The sequence below is a fragment of the Phyllostomus discolor genome, chromosome X, assembly GCF_004126475.2.
Source record: "Phyllostomus discolor isolate MPI-MPIP mPhyDis1 chromosome X, mPhyDis1.pri.v3, whole genome shotgun sequence".
NCBI classification, from domain to species: Eukaryota; Metazoa; Chordata; class Mammalia; order Chiroptera; family Phyllostomidae; genus Phyllostomus; species Phyllostomus discolor.
In genome coordinates, this window is record NC_050198.1 from 98,442,282 (window position 1) to 98,463,476 (window position 21,195).

At 36.6% G+C, this 21,195-nt stretch overlaps 1 protein-coding gene across 1 annotated transcript in view; it reads left to right on the top strand.

Moving 5' to 3' along the window:
* Positions 1–21,195, top strand: part of EDA2R (ectodysplasin A2 receptor) — a 65,152-nt gene that overhangs the window by 40,138 nt on the left and 3,819 nt on the right. The window contains exons 4-6 of the mRNA XM_028523206.2: positions 17,042–17,220; positions 17,777–17,862; positions 20,028–20,189. Of these exons, the coding sequence (XP_028379007.1) occupies positions 17,042–17,220; positions 17,777–17,862; positions 20,028–20,189 (427 nt within the window). The remainder of the gene's footprint in view (positions 1–17,041; positions 17,221–17,776; positions 17,863–20,027; positions 20,190–21,195) is intronic.

The following is a 21,195-nucleotide window of genomic DNA, read 5'->3' on the forward strand; positions in this document are numbered from 1 at the left end:
GCACCTACGTTGGAAAGGAAGAATTAAAACTCATTGTTTGCTGGTGGCATGATATTATACATAGAAAATCTTAAAGATTCCACCAAGAAACTACTAGAACTTAATGAATTCAGTAAGGTAGCAGGAGACAAAATTAATATCCAGAAATGAATTGGATTTTATATGCCAATAATGAACTATCAGAAAGGGAATTTAAGAAAACAATTCCATTTACAACTGCTTCAAAAGGTATAAAATACCTAGGACTAAATTTAACCAAGAATATGAAAGAGCTGTATTTCAATTATAAGACACTGAAGAAAGACATTAAAGAAGATACAAATAAGCAGAAGCATATACCATGTTCGTGGATAGTAAGAATTAATATCATTAATGTTCACCCTACCTAAAGCAATTTATAGATTCAACACAATTACTATCAAGATACCAATGACATATTTTAAAGAACTAAGACAAATATTGCAAAAATTTATATGGAACCACAAAAGGCCCCCCATAGCAACAGTGATCCTGAGAAAGAACAAAGTTGGAGGAATCACGCTACCTAATATGAAACTATACTATAAGGCCACAGTAATGAAAACAACATGGTTCTGGCATTAAAACAGACATATAGGTCAATGGGAAAGAATAGAGAGTCCAGAAATAAACCTGAACATACAGTCAGCTTATATTTCACAGAGGGGGCAAAAACATACAATGGTCTAAAGATAATTTATCAATAAATGGTATTGGGAATACAGGACAAATATGTGCAAAAAATGAAACTAGACCACACACAAGAATAAACTCAAAATGAACTCTGGCTGGTGTGGCTCAATAGATTGAGCACTGGCCTGCAAACCAAAGGGTCGCCAATTTGATTCCCAGTCAGGGCACAGGCCTGGGTTGTAAGCCCAGTTGGGGGTGAGAGGCAACCAATTGATGTATCTCACACATCAATGTTTCTCTCCCTCTCTTTCTCCCTCTCTTCCCATCTCTGTAAAAATAAATAAAATATTTTTAAAAAGGAATAAACATGAAATGGATTAAATACTTAAATATTAGACTCAAAACCATAAAAATCCTAGGAGAAAATATAGGCAGTAAAATGTCAGACATTTCTCATAACAATATTTTTTCTGATATGTCTCCTCAAGAAAGGGAAACAAAAGAAAAAATAAACAAATGGGACTACATCGAGCTAAATTTTTTTTCACAGAAAAGGAAACCATCAACAAAATGACAAGACAGCCCACTGAATGGGAGAACATATTCTACAATACTTCTGATAAGGGGTTAATATCCAAAATTTATAAAGGACTTTTAAAAAACAAGTAACCCAATTTAAAAATGGGCAAAAGACCTGAATGGATACTTCAAGATGACATACAGATGGCCAATAAATATATGAAAAGATGCTCAATGTCACAAATTGTCAAAGAAATGTAAATAAATGCCACAATGAAATAACACCTCACATCTGTCAGAATGGCTATCATCAATAAATTAACAAATGCCAAGTGCTGATGAGGATGTGGAGAAAAGGGAACACTCATGTACTGTTGGTGGAAATGCAGATTGATGAAACCACTGTGGAAAACATAATGGAGTTACCTCAAAAAATTAAAAACTGGAACTGCCTAATGACCCAGTGATGCCTCTTCTGGGAATTTATTTGTAGAAACTGAAAACATTAACTTGAAAGAATATATAAATCTCTATGTTCATTGCAGCTTTATTTACCATAACCAAGATCCATAATCAGCCCAAGTGTCCATCAGTAGACAAGTGTACAAAACAGCAAGGGTACATTTACAGAATGGAACTACTCAGCCATAAAAAAGAAGAAAAATTTATTTTGGCACATCATGGGTAGGCCTGGAGATCATTATTCTAAGTGAAATAATCCAGTTAGAGAAAGATAAGTACCATATTATTTCACTCATATGTGAAATTTAATGAGCAAAATGAACTAATTAACAAAATAGAAACAGACTCATAGAAAGCAGGCTGACAGCTCTGGAGGAACATTCGCATGGTTGGGGGATAGAACAAAAAAGAAAATTAACTCCTGGACACATACAACAGTGTGGTGCTTGTGGAGGGGTGGGGTGAGTGGAGGTAGAAAAGCCTATAGGAGGATAAATGGTAATGGAAAAAATACAGTATCAAATTATCTATTCAAAAAAACATGGACAAAAATGTGGTGATTGCTGGGGGGAGAGGGTGTAAGGAGACTAAATGGTAATGGAAAAATATAGTAAATATTATATTTAAAAAAACAGCATGGTATTGGCAGAAAAACAGACACATAGTCCAATAGAAGAGAATTGAATGCCCAGAGAAAAACTCACATGTATATGGGGAAGTTATTTTTTAAAAAGGAGCCAAAAACATACAACAGAGAAAAGAAATCCTCAATATATGATGCTGAAAAAATTGGAAAGCCACATGCAAGAGAATAAAATTAGTCTACTTTATCCCTCATATATAAAAATGAACTCAAAATGGACAAAAACCTACATATAAGGCCTGAAACAATAAATTACATAGGAGAAAACACAGGTAGTAAACCTTGGTCTTAGAAGTTTATGAGTTGTACCCCAAAGGTATGGGAAATAAAAATATAAATAAATGAATGGGACTATATCAACTGAAAAGTTTCTGCACAGTAAAAAAAAAAAAACACCAATAACACAAAAAGGCAGCATAATTATTTTGGATTTCCATTGGATTTGATTTGCATTTCCCTAATGACTAATGATATTGAGCATCCTTTCTGGTGCTTATTGGCCATTTGCATATCTTCTTCACAGAAAGCCCTGTTCCATTTCTTGTCCATTTTAAGTCAGGTTGTTTGTCTTTTTGTTTTGAGTTTTTGGAGATCTTTATACATTTTGGATTAAGCACTTCTAAGATAGATGATTTACAAATATTTTCTCCCATTCTGTGGATCTTTTTGTTCTCAATAATGTCTTGATGAACAAAAGGGTTTTTTATGAATTCTGATATATCTATTTTTTTTTCTTTTGTTGCTTGTGCTTTTGGTATCATTTTTTTTCCTATTTTTTTTTACTTTAATCATTGTTCAAGTACAGTTTTCTCCCTTTTACTCCCATTCCAGCCCACCCACCCAACCCTCCCCACTCCCTCCCATTACCACCCTCTCCCTAGTTTTTGTCCATGTGTCCTTTAAATTTGTTCCTGTAAACCCTACCCATTCTCCCCTGAAATTCCCTCTTCTCTCCCCTCTGGTCACTGTCAGCCTGTCCCCTATTTCAGTGTCTCTGGTTATATTTTCCTTGTTTCTTTGTTTTGTTGTTTAGGGTCCTGTCAAAGTTGAGATCATATGGTATTTGTCTTTCACCACCTGGCTTACTTCACTTAGCATAATGCTTTCCAGCTCCATCCAAGCTGTTGCAAAGGGTAGGAGCTCCTTTCTTTCTGCTGCATAGAATTCCATTGTGTAAATATACCATAGTTTTTTGATCCATTCATTTACTGATGGACATCTAGGTTGCTTCCAGCATCTAGCTATTGTAAATTGTGCTGCTATGAACATCGGGGTGCAAAGGTTCTTTTGAATTGGTGTTTTAGTGTTCTTAGGATATAACCCCAGCATTGGAATTGCTGGGTCAAAACGCAGATCCATTTTTAGTTTTCTGAGGAAGTTCCATACTGCTTTCCATAGTGGTTGTACCGGTCTGCAGTCCCACCAACAGTGCACTAGGGACCCCGTTTCTCCACGACCTCTCCAACACTTGTTTTTTGCTTTGTTTATGATGGCCATTATGACTGGTGTGAAGGGGTATCTCATTGTGGTTTTAATTTGCATCTCTCTGATACCTTGCGATATTGAACATCGTTTCATGTGTCTTTGGATCTTCTGTATGTCCTCCTTGGAGAAGTGTCTGTTCAAGTCCTTTGCCCATTTTTTAATTGGGTTGCTTGTCTTCCTAGAGTGGAGTCGTGTAAGTTCTTTATATATTTTGGAGATTAAACCCTTGTCTGAGGTATCATTGGCAAATATGTCTCCCATACAGTTGGTTCTCTTTTTATTTTGATACTGTTTTCTTTAGCTGTGCAAAAGCTTTTCATTTTGATTAGGTCCCATTTGTTTATTCTTTCCTTTATGTCCCTTGCTCTAGGAGACATGTCAGTAAAAAAGTTTCTGCATGAAATATCTGAGACTTTCCTACCTATGTTCTCCTCTAGGGCTTAAATGGTGTCACGGTTTATATTTAAGTCTTTTATCCACCTTGAATTTGTTTTTGTATAAGGAGTAAGTTGGTGCTCAAGTTTCATTTTTTTGCACATAGCTGTCCAGTTCTCCCAACACCATTTGTTGAAGAGGCTTTTTTTACTCCATTTTATGTTGTTGCCACCTTTGCCAAATATTAATTAACCGTAGAGACCTGGGTTTATTTCTGGGCTCTCTGTTCTGTTCCATTGGGCCATGTGCCTGTTTTTATGCCAGTACCAGGCTGTTTTGATTACAGTGGCCTTGTAGTATAGTTTAGTGTCAGGTATTGTGATCCCTCCTACTTTATCCTTCTGTCTCAAAATTGCAGCAGCTATTCAGGGTCATTTATGATTCCATATAAATTTTTGAAGTGTTTGTTCTATGTCTGTGAAATAAGCCATTGGTATTTTAATAGCTATTGCATTGAATGTGTAAATTGCTTTGAGTAGTATGGACATTTTGATTATATTAATTCTTCCAATCGATGAACACGGCATATGTTTCCATTTGTTTCTGTCTTCCTTGATTTCTTTCCTCAGTGTTGTGTAGTTTTCTAAATACAGGTCTTTTACATCTTTGGTTAGGTTTATTCCTAGGTATTTTATTTTTCTCTTTGCTATTTTGAATGGGATTTTTTCCTTGATCTCTGCTTCTGCTGTTTCATTGTTGGTGTACAGAAATGCCTTTGATTTCTGGATATTGACTTTGTATCCTGCTGTTTTGCCAAATTCATTTATTAGGTCAAGCAGTTTTTTGGTGGAGTCTATAGGATTTTCTATGTACACTATCATGTCATCTGCAAACAGTGACAGTTTTGTTTCCTCCTTTCTGATTTGGATGCCTTTTATTTCTTTTTCTTGTCTGATCGCTGTAGCTAAAACTTCCAGTACTAGATTGAATAGAAGTGGTGAAAGTGGACAGCTTTGTCTTGTTCCTGATCTTAGTGGAAAAGATTTTAATTTTTTCCCATTGAGTATGATGTTGGCTGTAGGTCTCTCATATATGGCCTTTATTATGTTGAGGAATGCTCCCTCTATTCCCACTTTGCTGAGTGTTTTTATCATAAATGGGTGCTGTACCTTATCAAGTGCTTTTTCTACATCTATTGATATGATCATGTGGTTTTTGTCTTTACTTTTGATTATGTGTTGTATTACATTTACTGATTTGTGAATACTGTACCATCCTTGCATCCTTGGAATGAATCCCACTTGGTCATGCTGTATGATCTTTTTAATGTATTGTTGGATGTGGTTTGCCAGTATTTTTTTGAGGATTTTAGCATCAATGTTCATCAGCGATATTGGCCTGAAGTTTTCTTTCTTTGTTGTGTCTTTATCTGGTTTTGGAATTAGGATGATGTTGGCCTCATAAAAAGAGTTTGGGAGTCTTCCATCTTTTTGGATTTTTTGAAATAGTCTGTGAATGATAGGGGTTAGCTCTTCCTTAAATGCTTTGTAGAATTCTCCTGTGAAACCATCTGGCCCAGGGCTTTTGTGTGTCAGGAGTTTTTTGATTACTGCTTCAATTTGTTTTGCTGTTATTGGTTTGTTCAGGCTTTCTGCTTCTTTCTCATTGAGTTTTGGAAGACTATATTTTTCTAGAAATCTGTCCATTTCACCTAGGTTTTCAAATTATTTGGCATACAGTTCTTTGTAGTAATTTCTTACAATCCTTTGTATTTCTGTCATATCTGTTGTAATCTCTCCTCTTTCATTTCTGATTGTGTTTATTCGGGTCTTCTCTCTTTTTTTTCTTGATGAGTCTGCTTAAAGGCTTGTTGATTTTGTTTATCTTTTCAAACAACCAGCTATTGGATTCATTGATCCTTAGAATTGTACTGTTAGTCTCTATGTCATTTAATTCTACTCTAATCTTGATTATTTCCTTCCTTCTGCTTGCTCTGGGCTGTCTTTGTTGTTATTCCTTGAGTTCTTGTAGATGAAGGGTTAGGTTGTTTGTTTGAAAAATTTCTGTCTTTTTTAGGTATGCCTGTATCGCTATGAACTTCCCTCTGAGGACTGCCTTTGCTGTGTCCCATAAGTTTTGGGTTGTTGTGAGTTCATTTTCATTTGTTTCCAGAAGCCTTTTGATTTTATCCCTAATTTCATTCTTGATCCATTCATTGTTTAATAGCATGCTATTTAATCTCCATGATTTTGAGGGTTTTCGTTTTGTTTTGTTTTTTTTTTTCCCCTTGGGGTTGGTTTCTAGCTTCAGTCTCTTGTGATCGCAGAAAATGCTTGGTATGATTTCAGTTTTTTTTGAAATTGTTGAGGCTTGTTTTGTGTCCTATCATGTGGTCTTTCTTTGAAAATGTTCCATGTACATTTTAAAAGAATGTGTATTTAGCTTCTTTGGGATGGAGGGCTCTGTATATATCAGTAAAGTCCATTTCATCAAGGGTATTGTTTAATGCCACAATATCTTTGTTACTATTTTGTTTGGAAGATCTGTCCATTTTTGATAGCGGGGTGTTAAAATCCACCACTATAATTGTGTTGCTGTCCATATCTTTCTTGAAGCCCTCTAAGATTTTCTTTATGTATTTGGGTGCTCCTATGTTGGGTGCATATATATTTACAATATTTATGTCTTCTTGGTGGATTCTTCCCTTGAGTATTATCAAGTGACCTTCTGGGTCTCTCTTTATGGCCCTTTTTTGGAAGTGTATTTTGTCTGATATGAGTATTGCTACCCCAGCTTTTTTTTTTTTCCTGTTCATTTGCTTGGAAGATTTGTTTCCAGCCATTCACTCTCAGCCTGTCCAGGTCTTTTATCTTGAGGTGGGTCTCTTGTAGACAGCAGATATGTGGGTCATGTTTTCTTATCCATTCAGCTATTCTATGTCTTTTGATTGGAGCATTTAATCCATTTACATTTAAGGTTATTATTGATAGGTATTTATTCATTGTGTTTTATGTACGTGTGTTCCTCTCTCTCTCTCTTTTCATTCCCTTCCTTAAAGCAGCCCCTTTAGCATCTCTTGCAGAGCTGGTTTGGTGGAGGTGTATTCGTTTAGCCTTCTTTTGTCAGGGAAGCTTCTTATTTGGCCTTCTATCTTGATTGAGAGCCTTGCTGGGTAAAGTAGCCTTGGTTGCAGACCTCTGGTTCTCATTACTTGGAATATTTCTTGCCATTCTCTTTTGGCTTGGAGTGTTTCCATTGAGAAGTCAGCTGTTAGCCTTATTGGGGCTCCCTTGTATGTTACTTCCTGTTTTTCCCTTGCTGCCGTTAATATTCTCTTTTTGTCTTGAAAGTTTGCCATTTTAATTATGATGTGTCTTGAGGTGGGCCTTTTTGGGTTCCTCTTGATTGGGAGTCTCTGTGTTTCCTGGATTTGTGTGACTTTTTCTCTCATCAAATTAGGGAAGTTTTCCATCATTACTTTTTCAAATAGGTTTTGTATCCCTTGCTCTTCTTCTCCTTCTGGTATCCCTATTATACAGATATTATTACATTTCATATTGTCTTGCATTTGTCTTAATCCCTCTTCATTCTTTCTGAGCCTCTTTTCCTTTTCTTGCTCTTTCTGGGTGTCCTTTTCTACTTTGTCCTTCAATTCACTAGTCCAGTCTTCTCCTTCATTCATCCTGCTTTTGATTCCTTCTACTGTGTTCTTCAGTTCAGAAATTGCATTCTGCATTTGGTCTTGGCCCTCATTGATAGTTTCTATTTCCTTTTTCCTGTTGATATAGTTTGCAGTGAGATCATTGTAATTTCCCTGTAGTTTCTGGTAGCTCATTGTGAGTTCATTGAACTTCCTGATAATCATTGTTTTGAACTCAATATCTGATAGTTGAGTTGCCTCTATTTCATTTATCATTCTTTCTGAGGCTTCCTCCTTTCCCTTCATTTTCAGATTATTTCTTTGTCTTCCCATTGATCATGAGACTCTTCTTGTTATCCTCTGCTTCTTAAATTGATTGGTTCTGGCTCCCTGGGTTTATGGTGTGAACTTCTGTGGTAGAATGCCTGTGAGATTCAGTGGTGCAGTCTCATTAGTGTATCCTGGTGTTCACAGCTTCCCCCTACTCTTTTTTGTGATCAGTTGGAGGAGTAACGCAAAATGGTTTAAGACAGCATGACAGTATTCTATGATATTTACATTAGCTGCTAGCAGAGAAGAGATGGGATATTCTTTGGCTATGTATAATGTTAACTATGGTCTTCTAACCCACTAGCCACATTTTAGAAAGGATGGAAAGAAGATAAGACTCTTATTGGGAATGAAAGGATTGTTAATTGGATCTAGACAGCTGTGAGACTGTGGGAGGTCAGATTCTGAGGTAGGGTGGTAATAAAGATTAGTAAATAGGAGTAGTGTGTAAAAGAATAAAGGCAACCCGCACAATGATATAGTTCAGGAAATTGCGAAGTGGGCTGAGATCATGGAGGGGTGTTGAGTAGTATTTACAATTGTATGAACTAGGTCTTATTTACAGTAATATTAAAGCAACAATCATGTGCAGGAATCTATGAGTCTAGATAACAAGAATAAGGAGTATAGAACCTTGAGAAGTGTATTAATGGAACACAAATGAAGGACAGTAAATTATCAACACACTGTGACTGAAATAACAGGGGAAACCTATCAAATGACAGTATAACCAGCCAAGCAAAGAAGATTATACAGAAATAAAAAGAATACCAAAATACTATTAAAATAAAAAATATCAGAAAAGTGAGAAAAAGATAATACAAATTGGCATTAACTTGCAGGCTCAAAAAAAGGGGGGAAGCAGAAGATGGAATGCAGGAGAGATAAATTTGGAGTGTAAGGAATAATACTAGGATGAAAGGAAGAGAAACATAAGGAATTGAGCGATATAAAAATAAGAATAATTAAAAATAATCCTGGCTAGCATAGCTCAGTGGACTGAGCGTGGGCTGGGAACCAAAGTGTTGCAGGTTTCATTCCCAGTCAGGGCACATGCTTGGGTTACAGGCCATGGCCCCCAGCAACCGCACATTGATGTTTCTCTCTCTCTCTCTCTTTCTCCCTCCCTTCCCTCTCTAAAATATAAATAAATAAAATCTTAAAAAAAAAAAAAAAAAAACCTTTGTTTCTAATTGGCCAAACCAGTTTTTCTGGTCTTGCTGGCTTCAGCAGGCTGAGAGGCGTTTGGAATGCTTTTCACTCTTCCCAGTCAGAACTCAGTCAGTCTGTCGGGCACTGTCCCCAGGGCCATCAGTGCACTCTCCCTAGAGCCAATCTGACATCCCCCTACAGGACCCTGGATGTTGGTATGGGCGCTCCCAAGCACGCTCTCTGGAGCTCACTGCCACAGTCTCCCCAGCTCCGAGGCCCCGCAGAGCTCCTGCATCTTTTCCAGGTTCACGATGCAAGCTCCCGGGATTGTGAAGGGGCGTGCACTTCCACCAATTTCCCCCACTGTGGTCTCCAGGAACCCCCGAAGTGCCACATCCCTTCCAGGTTCACAGGGAAAGAGTCAGAAATCTTGGAGGAGCATGTGCTCCCCCAAGTTCACCACCGCAGGCTCCAGAAACCCGCAAACACCCATGCCCTTTCCTTGTTCAGGGCTGTGAGGTCTGGGTCTTCCACAGATCCACACTCCCACCGGGCTGGGGGCATGGGCACATGTCCAGGCCGCCCCTGTTCGCACAGGCTGGGGGCACTCACCCCTCCCAGGGCTATGCATGGGTGCCTGCAGCCCCTGGGTGACAGTCTCCCAGTCCAACTCCCCTCTCTGTGCCTTCAAGCAACAAGGCTTCCCCTGGTGCTGCTCAACCCCTTTCTCCAGGGAGGGAGCAGCAACTCCGCTCTCCCGGGCTCCCCAAGGCAGACCTGGGAGCACCGGGCCTAGGGGCTGCAGCCCCCCCCCCCCCCCCCGTCACTGATCCGTGGGTCCCTGTTGTCCTGAAGCAGTCTCCTTACCGTCTGGTTTTTCGATGTCTGCTATAATTTTTGATGTCCTGTTTTCATAAATGTTGAGATAACCTAGGCCCCTTGCTGTGTTCCTCTGCCGATCCTCGAGTTTCTCTCCCCTGCACAGAAGAAGGGGATCATGCTCCCTCCAACAAAGCTGCCATCTTAGGACCTGAAGACTCTTTCAGTGTGTTTGCCCATTTCATGATGGGTGATTTATGAGCATATTTGCCCACATCATCCTGATTGTTCATCAGGTTTTGACCCTCATGCCCCACCCTCCCTATTAAGTTGATCTCACCCCAAGCAACTTTTTTTTTGTTATTTTTTTCCTCCGATGAAAAAAATCCTCAAAGGGAAACATTTTGCATATGTAGAAGAGATGAAACAAAAAACAGCAGAAGCGTTAAAAGACATCAAAATTTACAAGTTCAAAAACTGTTTTGAACAGTGGAAAAAATGTCTTGATAGATGTATTGCATTAAATGGAGAGTACTTTGAAGGTGACTAAAGTTTAAACATGTAAGAATAAATAAATACACAATGTTTTATAAATAAATTCTGGGTTTCTTGGGTCCCCCCCCCTTAAAGAAAATGTTTGTAGACATAAGGGAGAAATTGACTGCAATACAGTCTTAGTAGGGGATTTTAATATCATATTAACATGAATGGATAGATCTTTCAGCCAAAAAAAAACAAAAAACAAAAAAACAAGGCAACGGTGACCTCAAATGATATGCTGGATTAGATGGATTTAATTAATATTTACATAACATTTTATCCCAAAGCAGCAGAATATACATTCTTCTGAAGTGCACGTGGAACATTCTCAAAGAAAGATCATGTGTTATGATACAAAATATATCTTAACAAATTCAAAAATATCGAAATCATATTGAGCATCTTCTCTAACCACAACAGTATGCAACTAGAAATCAATAAAATTAAAAAAACTAAAAAAAATTCAAACACATAGAGGCTAAATAACATTTTATGAAACAATTAATGGGTTAACAATGAGCTCAAGAAACAAATCAAAACTAACCTGGAAACATGTTAAAATGAACACACCACAACCCAAAATCTATGGGACACAGTGAAAGCAGTTTGAGAAAGAAGTTTATAGCATTGCAGGCATACCTGAAGAAGCAAAATAAAATTCACAAATAAACTATTTAACATGGAACCTCAAATAATTAGAAAAAGAACAACAAATGAAGCCCAGGGTAAGTAGAAAGAAATGATATAGAAACTTAAAAAATATAAAATATCAATGAAACCAAGAGCTGTTTTTTTATTTAAATCATAACAAAATTATGAACCTTTAACCAGACTCATCAAAAGACAGAGAGAGAGAGAGAGAGAGAGAGAACCCAAATGAATAAAATTCAAATGAAATGAAAGAGAAGTAACAACTGACATGACAGAAATTCAAAGGATTGTAAGAAAATGCTATGAACCACTCACTATATGCCAAAAAACTTGGAAAACTGGGCAAAATGGATTAATTCCTAAAAACATACAATCTTCCAAATCTGAATCAAGAGTAATAAGAAAACCTGAATAGACTAATAACTAAACTAATGAAACTGTAGAAGTACTCAAAATTAAGTGCTTAAGTCCCGGACTCCATGGCTTCACAGGCAAATTTTACCAAACATTCAAAGAGGAATAACATCTATCCTCTTCAAAATATTCCCAAAAAAATCAAGAAGAAGGAAGGCTGCAAATCTGTTTTTATGAGACCAGCATTTTTCTAATTCCAAAACTTGATAAAAAACACTACAAAGGAAGAAAACTGTAGCCAATATTCCTGATGAATATAGATGCTAAAATCCTCAACAAAATGTTACCAAACCAGATCCAGCAATACATTAAAAAGATCATACACTATGATCAAGTGGGATTTGTTCTGGGAATGCAAGTTTGGTACAATACCCTCAAATCAATAAACATGATATACCACACAAACAAAATGAAGAATAAAAGTCACATCATCCTAACAATAGAAAAGCATTTGATAAACTCCAGCACTCATTTTTGACAAAAACTCTCAGCAAAGTGGGAATAGAGGAAACATTTCTCAACATAGTAAATGTCATATATGATAAACCCACAGCCAACATCATACTCAATGGACAAAAACTACAAGTGTTTCCCTTAAGAACAGGAGCAAAAAAAAAAGGATGTCCTCTTTCACTGCTCTTATTCAACATAGTACTGGAAATCCTAGCCACAGCAGTCAGACAAGAAGAAGAAATAAAAGACACACATACAGGAAAGATGGAAAACTGTCATTGTTTGCAGATGGCAATGATAGTGTATATAGAAAACCAAAAAGATTCCACCAAAAACTACTAGAACTGATCAATGAAATTTGTAAAGTAGAAAGATCCAAAATAAATATCCAGAAATCAGTTGCATTTTATACACCAGTAATAAAATACCATAAAGAGAAACTAAGAAAACAGTCCTATTTACAATTATATCAAAAAATAAAATATCTAGGTATAAAGTAACCAAGGATGCAAAAGATCTTTACTTAGAAATTATAAAACACTGAAGATATTAAATAAGATACAAATAAGTGGAAGCATATACCATGTCCATGGATAGGGAGAATTAATATTATTAAAATGTCCATGTTACCCAAAGCAATGATTCATTGCTATTCCTATCGAGTTACCAATGACACATTTCACAGAACTAGAACAAGTATCCTAAAAATTTACATGGAACCATAAAAGACCCTGAATAGCCACAGTAATTTTAAGAAAAAAAGAACAAAGTGAGAGGAATCACACTATCTGATATCAAACTACAATCTAAGACCATGGTAATCAAAACAGTCTGGTACTGGCATAAGAATAGACACATAGATCAATGGAACAGAATAGAGAGCCCAGAAAGAAACCAATGCCTTTATGGTCAATTAATACTTGACAAAGGAAGTAACATACCATGGTGGGGTAAAGATAGTCTATTCGATAAATGGTGTTGGGAAAATTGGGCAGATAAGTGCAAAAAAAAATGAAACTAGATAACCTTGTTATACCATGCACAAAATTAAGCTCAAAATGAATTAAAGACTTAAATGTTAAAAAAGACTCAAAATAACAAATAAAATAGAGACAGACTCATAGATACATAGAACAGACTGACAGTTTTCAGAGCAGAGTGGGGTTGTGTGGTTGGGTTAAAAGCGTAAAGAGACTAAGCAAATAAAACCTTATCAACACAAAACAGCATGGTGACTACCTGAGGGGAAGGGCTTTGGGGGAGTTAGAAGAGGGTAAAGAAGGGATAAATGGTGATGGAAGGAGACTTGACTTGGGGTCATGAATACACAATGCAATATACAGATGATGTATTATAGATTCATACACCTGAAACCTATATAATTTTATGAATGAATGTCACCCCAATAAATTCAATTAAAAAGAAAGTAAAGAGAGGGAAATAAAAAAAAATGCTTGCACTTGGAAAAATAAGTAAAATTAATTGAGACTTGTATCCCAATATAGCCTACCCTAGATTAGTATGTGCAATTAATTGAGAAGGATGTATATTCTTCTTATGTTGGGTATAGTGTTCTATATATGTCAGTTATGTTTAGTTGGTTTATGGTGTTTTTAAAACACTCTATATCATCATTGTTGAGCTATATAGATATTCAATCCATTTTGAAAGTAGGATATTGAAGTCTACAACTAGTGTTGTAGAATTGTTGCTGACTTAAGTTCTGTCAAGGCTTGCTTCATAGGTTTGAGGGCTCTGTTATTGGTGTACATGTTTTTATATAAATTTTATATTTTTAAATGTAGTGGCCCTTTTTATATTTTGTATTTTTACGTGTTGATATATTTTTATATTTTTGAGGGATTGACCCTTTATTAATATATAATGTCTGCCCTTGTCTCTTGTAGAAGTTTTTACTTAAAGTCTATTTTGTGTTACATTAGTATAGACACTCCAGCTCTCTTTTTGATACTGTTTGCATGGAATATGTTTTCACCCTTTTACTTTTAACCTATTTGAGTCTTTGGATCTAAAGTGTCTCTTTTATAGACAGGATATAAGTGAATCATATTTATTTTAATTTCAGTCTGCCAATTTGCCTTTGAAGAGCTTAATCTATTGGCATTAAAAATAATACCATAAGAAAATACTTCTGACATTTTACTATTTGTCTTATACCATTTTGTATCACTTATTTTTTACATCATTGCATTTTTTTGTGCTAGGTGATTTTTTTTTTGGCAGTGAGAAGTATTAATTTCCCTATCATTTCTGCTGTATATATTTTAGATATTTTCATTGTGGTTACATGTGGATTCCATTTAGCATCCTAAATTTTAACAGTGTACTTTGACCTAATACCAGCTCCAATAACATGCAAAAACTAACTCTTACTCAGTTTTGTCTCACCTCCCTTTATGTTATTGTCATCACTTTTTCTGTTATCTTAATCCTTATGTGCCCCATAATGAATTTATATCTATTATTATTTATTTTTCTTTTAAATCATATAGGAAATAGAAGATGGATTTAAAAGCCAATAGAGAATAATGCTACATTTGTCCATATATTTATCATTACTGGAGATATTTATATCTTTCTATAGCTTTGAGTTACTATGTATTAATAACCAGGAAACTGCCTTTAGCATTTCTTATAGGAAAGGTGTAGTGGTATCAAAATCCCTCAGCTTCTGTTTATCTAAGAATGTTTTAATTTCTTCATTTTTAAAGGATATTTTTGCTGTATATAAAACTCTTGGTTAACAATTTATATTTTTTACTTAAATATGCCACCTTATTGCCTTCTAGCCTCCACAATTTCTGAAGAAAATTTGACTTTTTATCTTATTGAGGATCCTTCATACTTGACAAGTTGTTTCTCTCTTGCTGCTTCAAGATACTGTCTTTGTCTTTAAGTTAACCATGTTTTGTTTATGTCTCAGTATGGGTCTCTATGACTTTCCTACTTAAAATCCATTGAGCATTGTGGATGTGTTTATGTATTTCATCAAATTTGGGAAAATTTCAAGCATTATTTTTTCAAATATTATTTCTTCTCTTGTGTCTCTTTTTCCTCTGGGACTCCTGAAGTGTGTATGTTAATATACCTAACAATGTCTCTTACAGGTTGTTTACTTTATTCATTATTGTCTTGATCCTCTTGACAACTTCCCTGCCTCTGAGTTTGCTCATTTTTTGTTCTGCCCTCAGATATGCTATTGAATAAATCCAGTGAAATTTTTAAGATTTTATTTATTTATTTTTAGAGATAGAGGAAGGAAGGGAGAAAGACAAGAAGAGAAACATCAATGTGAGAGAAAACCATCGATCAGCTGCCTCTTGTGCATACCACAACCAGGGACCATGCTCCAACTGGGGACCAAACCTGCAACCCAGACATGTACTCTGACTAGGGATCAAACTGGCAACCTTTCACTTTGTGGGATGACACCCAACCAAGTGAGCCACATTGGTCAGGGCAGTGCTGTGAATTTTTAATTTCAGTTATTTTACTTTTCAGCTCCTGTATTTCTGTTTGGTTTCTTTCTATATTTTCCTCATTTATATTTCCATTATGTTTATACATTTATTTCTTGATTTTCTTCAGTTCCTTGTCTGCATTTTTCTTTTATCGTATTTAAGGCAGCACTTTCAGTCATTGTCTACTAATTTCAATATCTTGAGTTCCTTAAGAACAGTTTCTATCAATTTTACTGGTTTCTTCAAATGAGCCATATATCCCTGCTTCTTTTTATGCCTTGATTTTGTTGTTGCTGATAAGTAGTCATATTTTATTATAATATGGTAACCCTCAAAATCATATTCTCCTTCTTCCTCACATTTAGCTGTTTTTAAAACAACTTTATTTGTTAAGTGCTATAGTTGTCCATTTCTTGAGGTGCTTTCCCAAACTATAGTTGCAAAGACTGCCATATGTGGTCATTTAAGTCTATGTTCCTTTAGATTGTGTTCAGCTAATATTTTGACAGAGATTTCCTTGAGTTCCAAGAGTTAAAAAATCAAACAATGACAAGTAAAAAAAAGAACACACACACCTTTCCCAGTCTTTTCAGATTAGTTCCGTGCTGAAGTATTCCTTCAACACTTAGCTAAACTTGCATTTAATTGATGGATCAGCCCAGTGTGTAAGTTTTGAGTCTTGTCTGGTATTTTCTAAGCATATGTCTTGCCTTAGGCATGCATGTGCCTTTCTAAATCATCCCATATATATGGGCACTTTTAAATGTCTTAATTCTCTAAAAGATTTCCTCCATTTCTAGCTCCCAGGATTAGGCACTCTTTGTGTGTCTTCACCCATTATTTGTTGCCCCAGGCATCTGTGCTTTGTTAGTTTGCTTTGTAACAGTTTTTAAACAAGTGCCCACCCCTTTTTCAGTCTGCATTCTGAATTGAGTGAAACAGAAGTAAACACCATGTATCACTCCTTCGGGCAGCCCCCAGACAGGTTAGACCACACATACACAATAGTTTGTGAATAAATTTTGCCAAACTCACTGAGAAACAAGGGATAAAGATCTCACACTAAGAACATGGGCTGGCCCTGGCTAGTGGCTCAGTGAATTGAGTGCTGGCCTGCAAACCAGAGGGTTGACAGTTCAACCAGTCAGGGCACACGCCTGGGTTGCAGGCCAGGTCCCCAGTAGGGGGCACATGAGAGGCAACCACACACTGATGTTTCTCTTTGTCTCTTTCTCCCCCCCCTTCCCCTCTCTCTAAAAGTAAATAAATAAAACCTTTTAAAAAATACATGCTATTCACTCTGGTATTTGATATCCTTATTTCATTTTGTCTTACTTCAATTTTCAGTGCTAGTTGCAATGCAGTAAAAGGCTGATCTTTCCAAGTTCCTATACAGCAATGGTAGTGACTCCCATTTCTCTGCAGGATTGTGGTTACGGAGAGGGGGGAGATGCATACTGCACAGCCTGCCCTCCACGTAGATACAAAAGCAGCTGGGGCCATCATAGATGTCAGATTTGCATCACCTGTGCTGTCATTAATCGTGTCCAGAAGGCCAACTGCACAGCTACCTCTAATGCAGTCTGTGGGGACTGTCTACCCAGGTGAGCCTGCTGTATGAAACCAAGCCATTCTGGGCTTTCTCTAGCCCTTAGAACTCTCTCTTAACATTATCTCTTAGAGCTTAGTTGAAATGTTCTAACTGTCTATATCATGATGACTTCAAGCTCCCACTAGGGAGAAGGAGTGTACTACCAAGACCTCCCTATAAAGTGCCTACTGCATGGTCAGCCACAGATGAGTATTTAACAACTTTATTATAATGCTAGCATGCTTAGTGTGGGCCAAAGATTCAAGTAAAATATAGCTCACTGCAGACGTAAAAGAGATTAGAAAGGTTGGTATCAAAGCAGAACTCCCCTCTCTTGTGATACTAGCTCTCCTTTTGATTACAGGGTGTGTTGAATGGGGGAATAGGTTTAGTATCTGGGTCTCTGAGTCAGAATCAGACATAGAGACACAGAACTCATGAGGGATGGTGGTGGGTACTGGCTTCCAGGGGGGCAAGACTTCTAAAATCTGCCTATGATCCCAGGAAGGATCAATCCAGGGGTATTGATTGTTTGATCACCTTGCAATTGCTTATTGCTCTGACCACAGGTTCTACCAAAAGACACGCATTGGAGGCCTGCAGGACCAAGAGTGCATCCCATGCACGAAACAGACCCCCACTTCTGAGGTTCAATGTTTGTATCCAGTTCTCTTTTTTAATTCTCCAGCCCATTGTGTGATAATAAGACAGGGTAGTAAAGACTTCTACTACCTGCCCACACTCTTTCCTGTAGGGTAGATTGGCAAGTGAATCAGATTTTGAATCTTGGTTTCACAATGTATAATCTGTGTAATCCTTTGCAAATCATTGAAATTTATTGACCCTCATTTTCCTCACCTGAAAAAAAAAATATGAGTCATGACTATCATGATTTTTCATACCTTATTGGATGGCTCTCTAGGTCTAATGAAATAATAGATTTAGAAGAAGCTTATAAATTATAATATGTGTATACTTGTGGATGATGATAATGATGATGATGATGATGATATGAAGTATATAGGAGTCCCTAGCGCTTAAGACTAGTAAAGGTTGAATGAAGTACTAAGATCTAGTCTATGCCTATATCACTATTGACTTATCTGTCCATTTATTGTTTTTATCTATCTACCATCTATATATCTAATCATGTGTTGTTTTTAAATTATTGATATCCTTTTTGTTGTTCTGAATTTTTTAAATTTTTAAAATTTTAATTGTTGTTCAAGTACAGTTTTCTGTCTTTTACTCCCATCCCAGCCCACCCCCCAGTTTTCCCCACCTTTCTCCCATTTCCAACCCCCCTAGTTTTTGTCCATGTGTCCTTTATACTTGTTCCTGTAAACCCTTTCCCTTTTCCCCTGAAATCCTATCCCCTCTCCTATCTTTTTAAATCATAAAATATTTCAAATATGCAGAAATATTTAAATGCAGAAAATATAAAATAAAAATACTGAGCAACTAACATCCATAACTAATAAATCTTAACATTTTGCGTATTTGCTTAAGATTCCTTTAAAGAACAAAGATTCTGGAGAGCATTATGCTAAGTGAAATAGGCTTATTTCACTTAGCACAGTCAGAGAAAGAAAAATACAAAATGATTTCACTCATATGTGGAAACTAATAAACAAACTGAACTAACAAGAAAAATAGGGACAGACTGATAGATACAGAGCAGGATGACAGCTAAGGGGTGGTGTTTAAGGGGTGGAGGGATTGAGCAAAAAGGAAAAGGACTCATGGACATGGATAACAGTGTGGTGATTGCCATGGGGGGAGGGGAAAATGTTTAAGGGGGCTAAATGGTAATGGGAAAAACACAATTAAAAAGTAAAATAATTAGAAAAGCAAAACTAGAAAAGTCAAATAAATAAACAAATGAAGATTCTACAGATTTAATGGAATTCCCTTTTTCATCCTAAGTTACATTCTCTTTCTACTTCCTCAAAGGCAACCACTATCATGAAATTGTATGTATCTTGTTGATAGGCTGTACTACAGTAACAAACCTCAAAATCTCAGTGACTTAATACAATAAAAGTTTGTTTTTCACTATGCAAAGGCCTTCCTCCATCTTATATCTATACCATCTAGATCATGTGGCTTCCAGATTAACTGGGTATGGAAAGAGATAGAGCAGCCATACTGGCTTTTAACTACTTCAGTCTACAAGTGATACACATTACTTCTACTTACAGTCCGTTGGCCAGAAGTACTCTGATGGCCCTACTATAAAACTGTATGGGAAATGCAGGGAAGCATGTGAATAATTGGTGAGCATTGTGACTCTGCCACCTCTCTACCCATGTTTTAATACTTGTATTCTTTTGTGATATATGTATATATTTATAGGCAATATACATTGTTATTTATATTTTATAATGTTTTATATAAATGATATCAAGCTATATACTCTCTTTTTCCAATTTGTTTTCCCCCTCTAAATTATTTTAAATGCTATACAATATTATATCATAGGACTAATCATGATTTATTTATCCTGTGTCCTATAGATAAGCACTTTAGTTTGTTTCTATTTTTCTAGGTTGTATAACTAGTAATGACATGGAAAGACCATAAAATATGTGAATCTTCAAATAATTGTAGTAATTGATACCATATTAGCAGTTTATGCCAGTTTCTCTGCTTTGTTCTTTATACTTTTGCCTTATCTACAGAGAAGTAAAACCAGCTTAGCAACCCCAATTGGAAAAGGCCCTAAGGAGAGACTGATGATCTGAGGAAGTTCAGGACCAGTGGCAGGGTGACTGCTGACTGCCCACAATGACTAACTTCCTCTAATTTCTTGTCTCACAGGTGCCTTCCAGTTGAGTTTAGTGAAGGCAGATGTACCCACAGTGCCGCCTCAGGAGGCCACACTTGTACTGGTGAGCAGTCTGCTTGTGATGTTTACCCTGGCCTTCCTGGGGCTCTTCTTCCTTTACTGCAGGCAGTTTTTCAACAGATATTGCCAACATGGTAAGTATAGCTGCTTCACATATTGCATAAATCAAGAACAAGGCTATAATTAGCATAAAAGAGGAATTTGGGGGGTGGTGAGAGTTAATAGGCCTTCCATAGAGTGCTGGAAAACCCCAGAGGTGCACTACTTGGGGGTGGCAGTATGGGACTTCAGAGATTCTTGAGGCCGAGAATCTCGTCCATTCATGGGGCCTGTTTCATTAAAATATAGAGGTTATTTACAGAACACAACATCATAGGAAAGCCCTTGGAAATAAAATTTGGAGACTTAGGTTTTAAATGTACTTCTAAATCACTTTGTAACTTTAGAAAAATCATCTAACTTCTTTGGGTCTCTTTCTCCCTAATATTTAAAATGACAAGTGGAATTAGATTAGTTGGTTTTATTCTTTTATAATTTTTCATTTCTACTAATAGCTATAGATTTGGTAACATGTCAAAAATGAAGGCAGGCTGGATTTGTGATATGACTATAATAAAAGTGGGTGAAGTCTTTGGTAACTTATTGGTATAATATTAACCCAAATGTGGATAACTGACAGTCAGTGTCCAGATGAGCTGGCAAACATAGACTTTTTTCCCCAAATAATAAATACATCCAGAAAAGTCTGCCAGCCAGTAGGAAATAGCCATGTGAAATTCCAGATGAAAGGTTATATTTGAATCAGGAGTAACACTGTGATCTGTTTTTAGCACAACTCCAGCCATCAACAAAAATAGGGGACAAAATCCAGGTCACTGAGGGCAAAGATAGAGGTGGGATGGTGGCTGGCCAGGACCAGGCAGAGCCAGCCAAGGGTACTGAAGCTCAGTGCAGCTTAAGTTTCATCGAGGGAATAGAAAGCTATGTAGAGATACCAAAGCAGAAACACAGGCTAATCAGTGGTGTTGACTTAATAAGGAAGAGTGAGGATAAAGTTTATAGGATATTGGGGTGCTTAAGACTCCTCCTTAGCCCACTGGATACAGGATCCAAAGCAATACAACTTTTATCTGTCTCTAT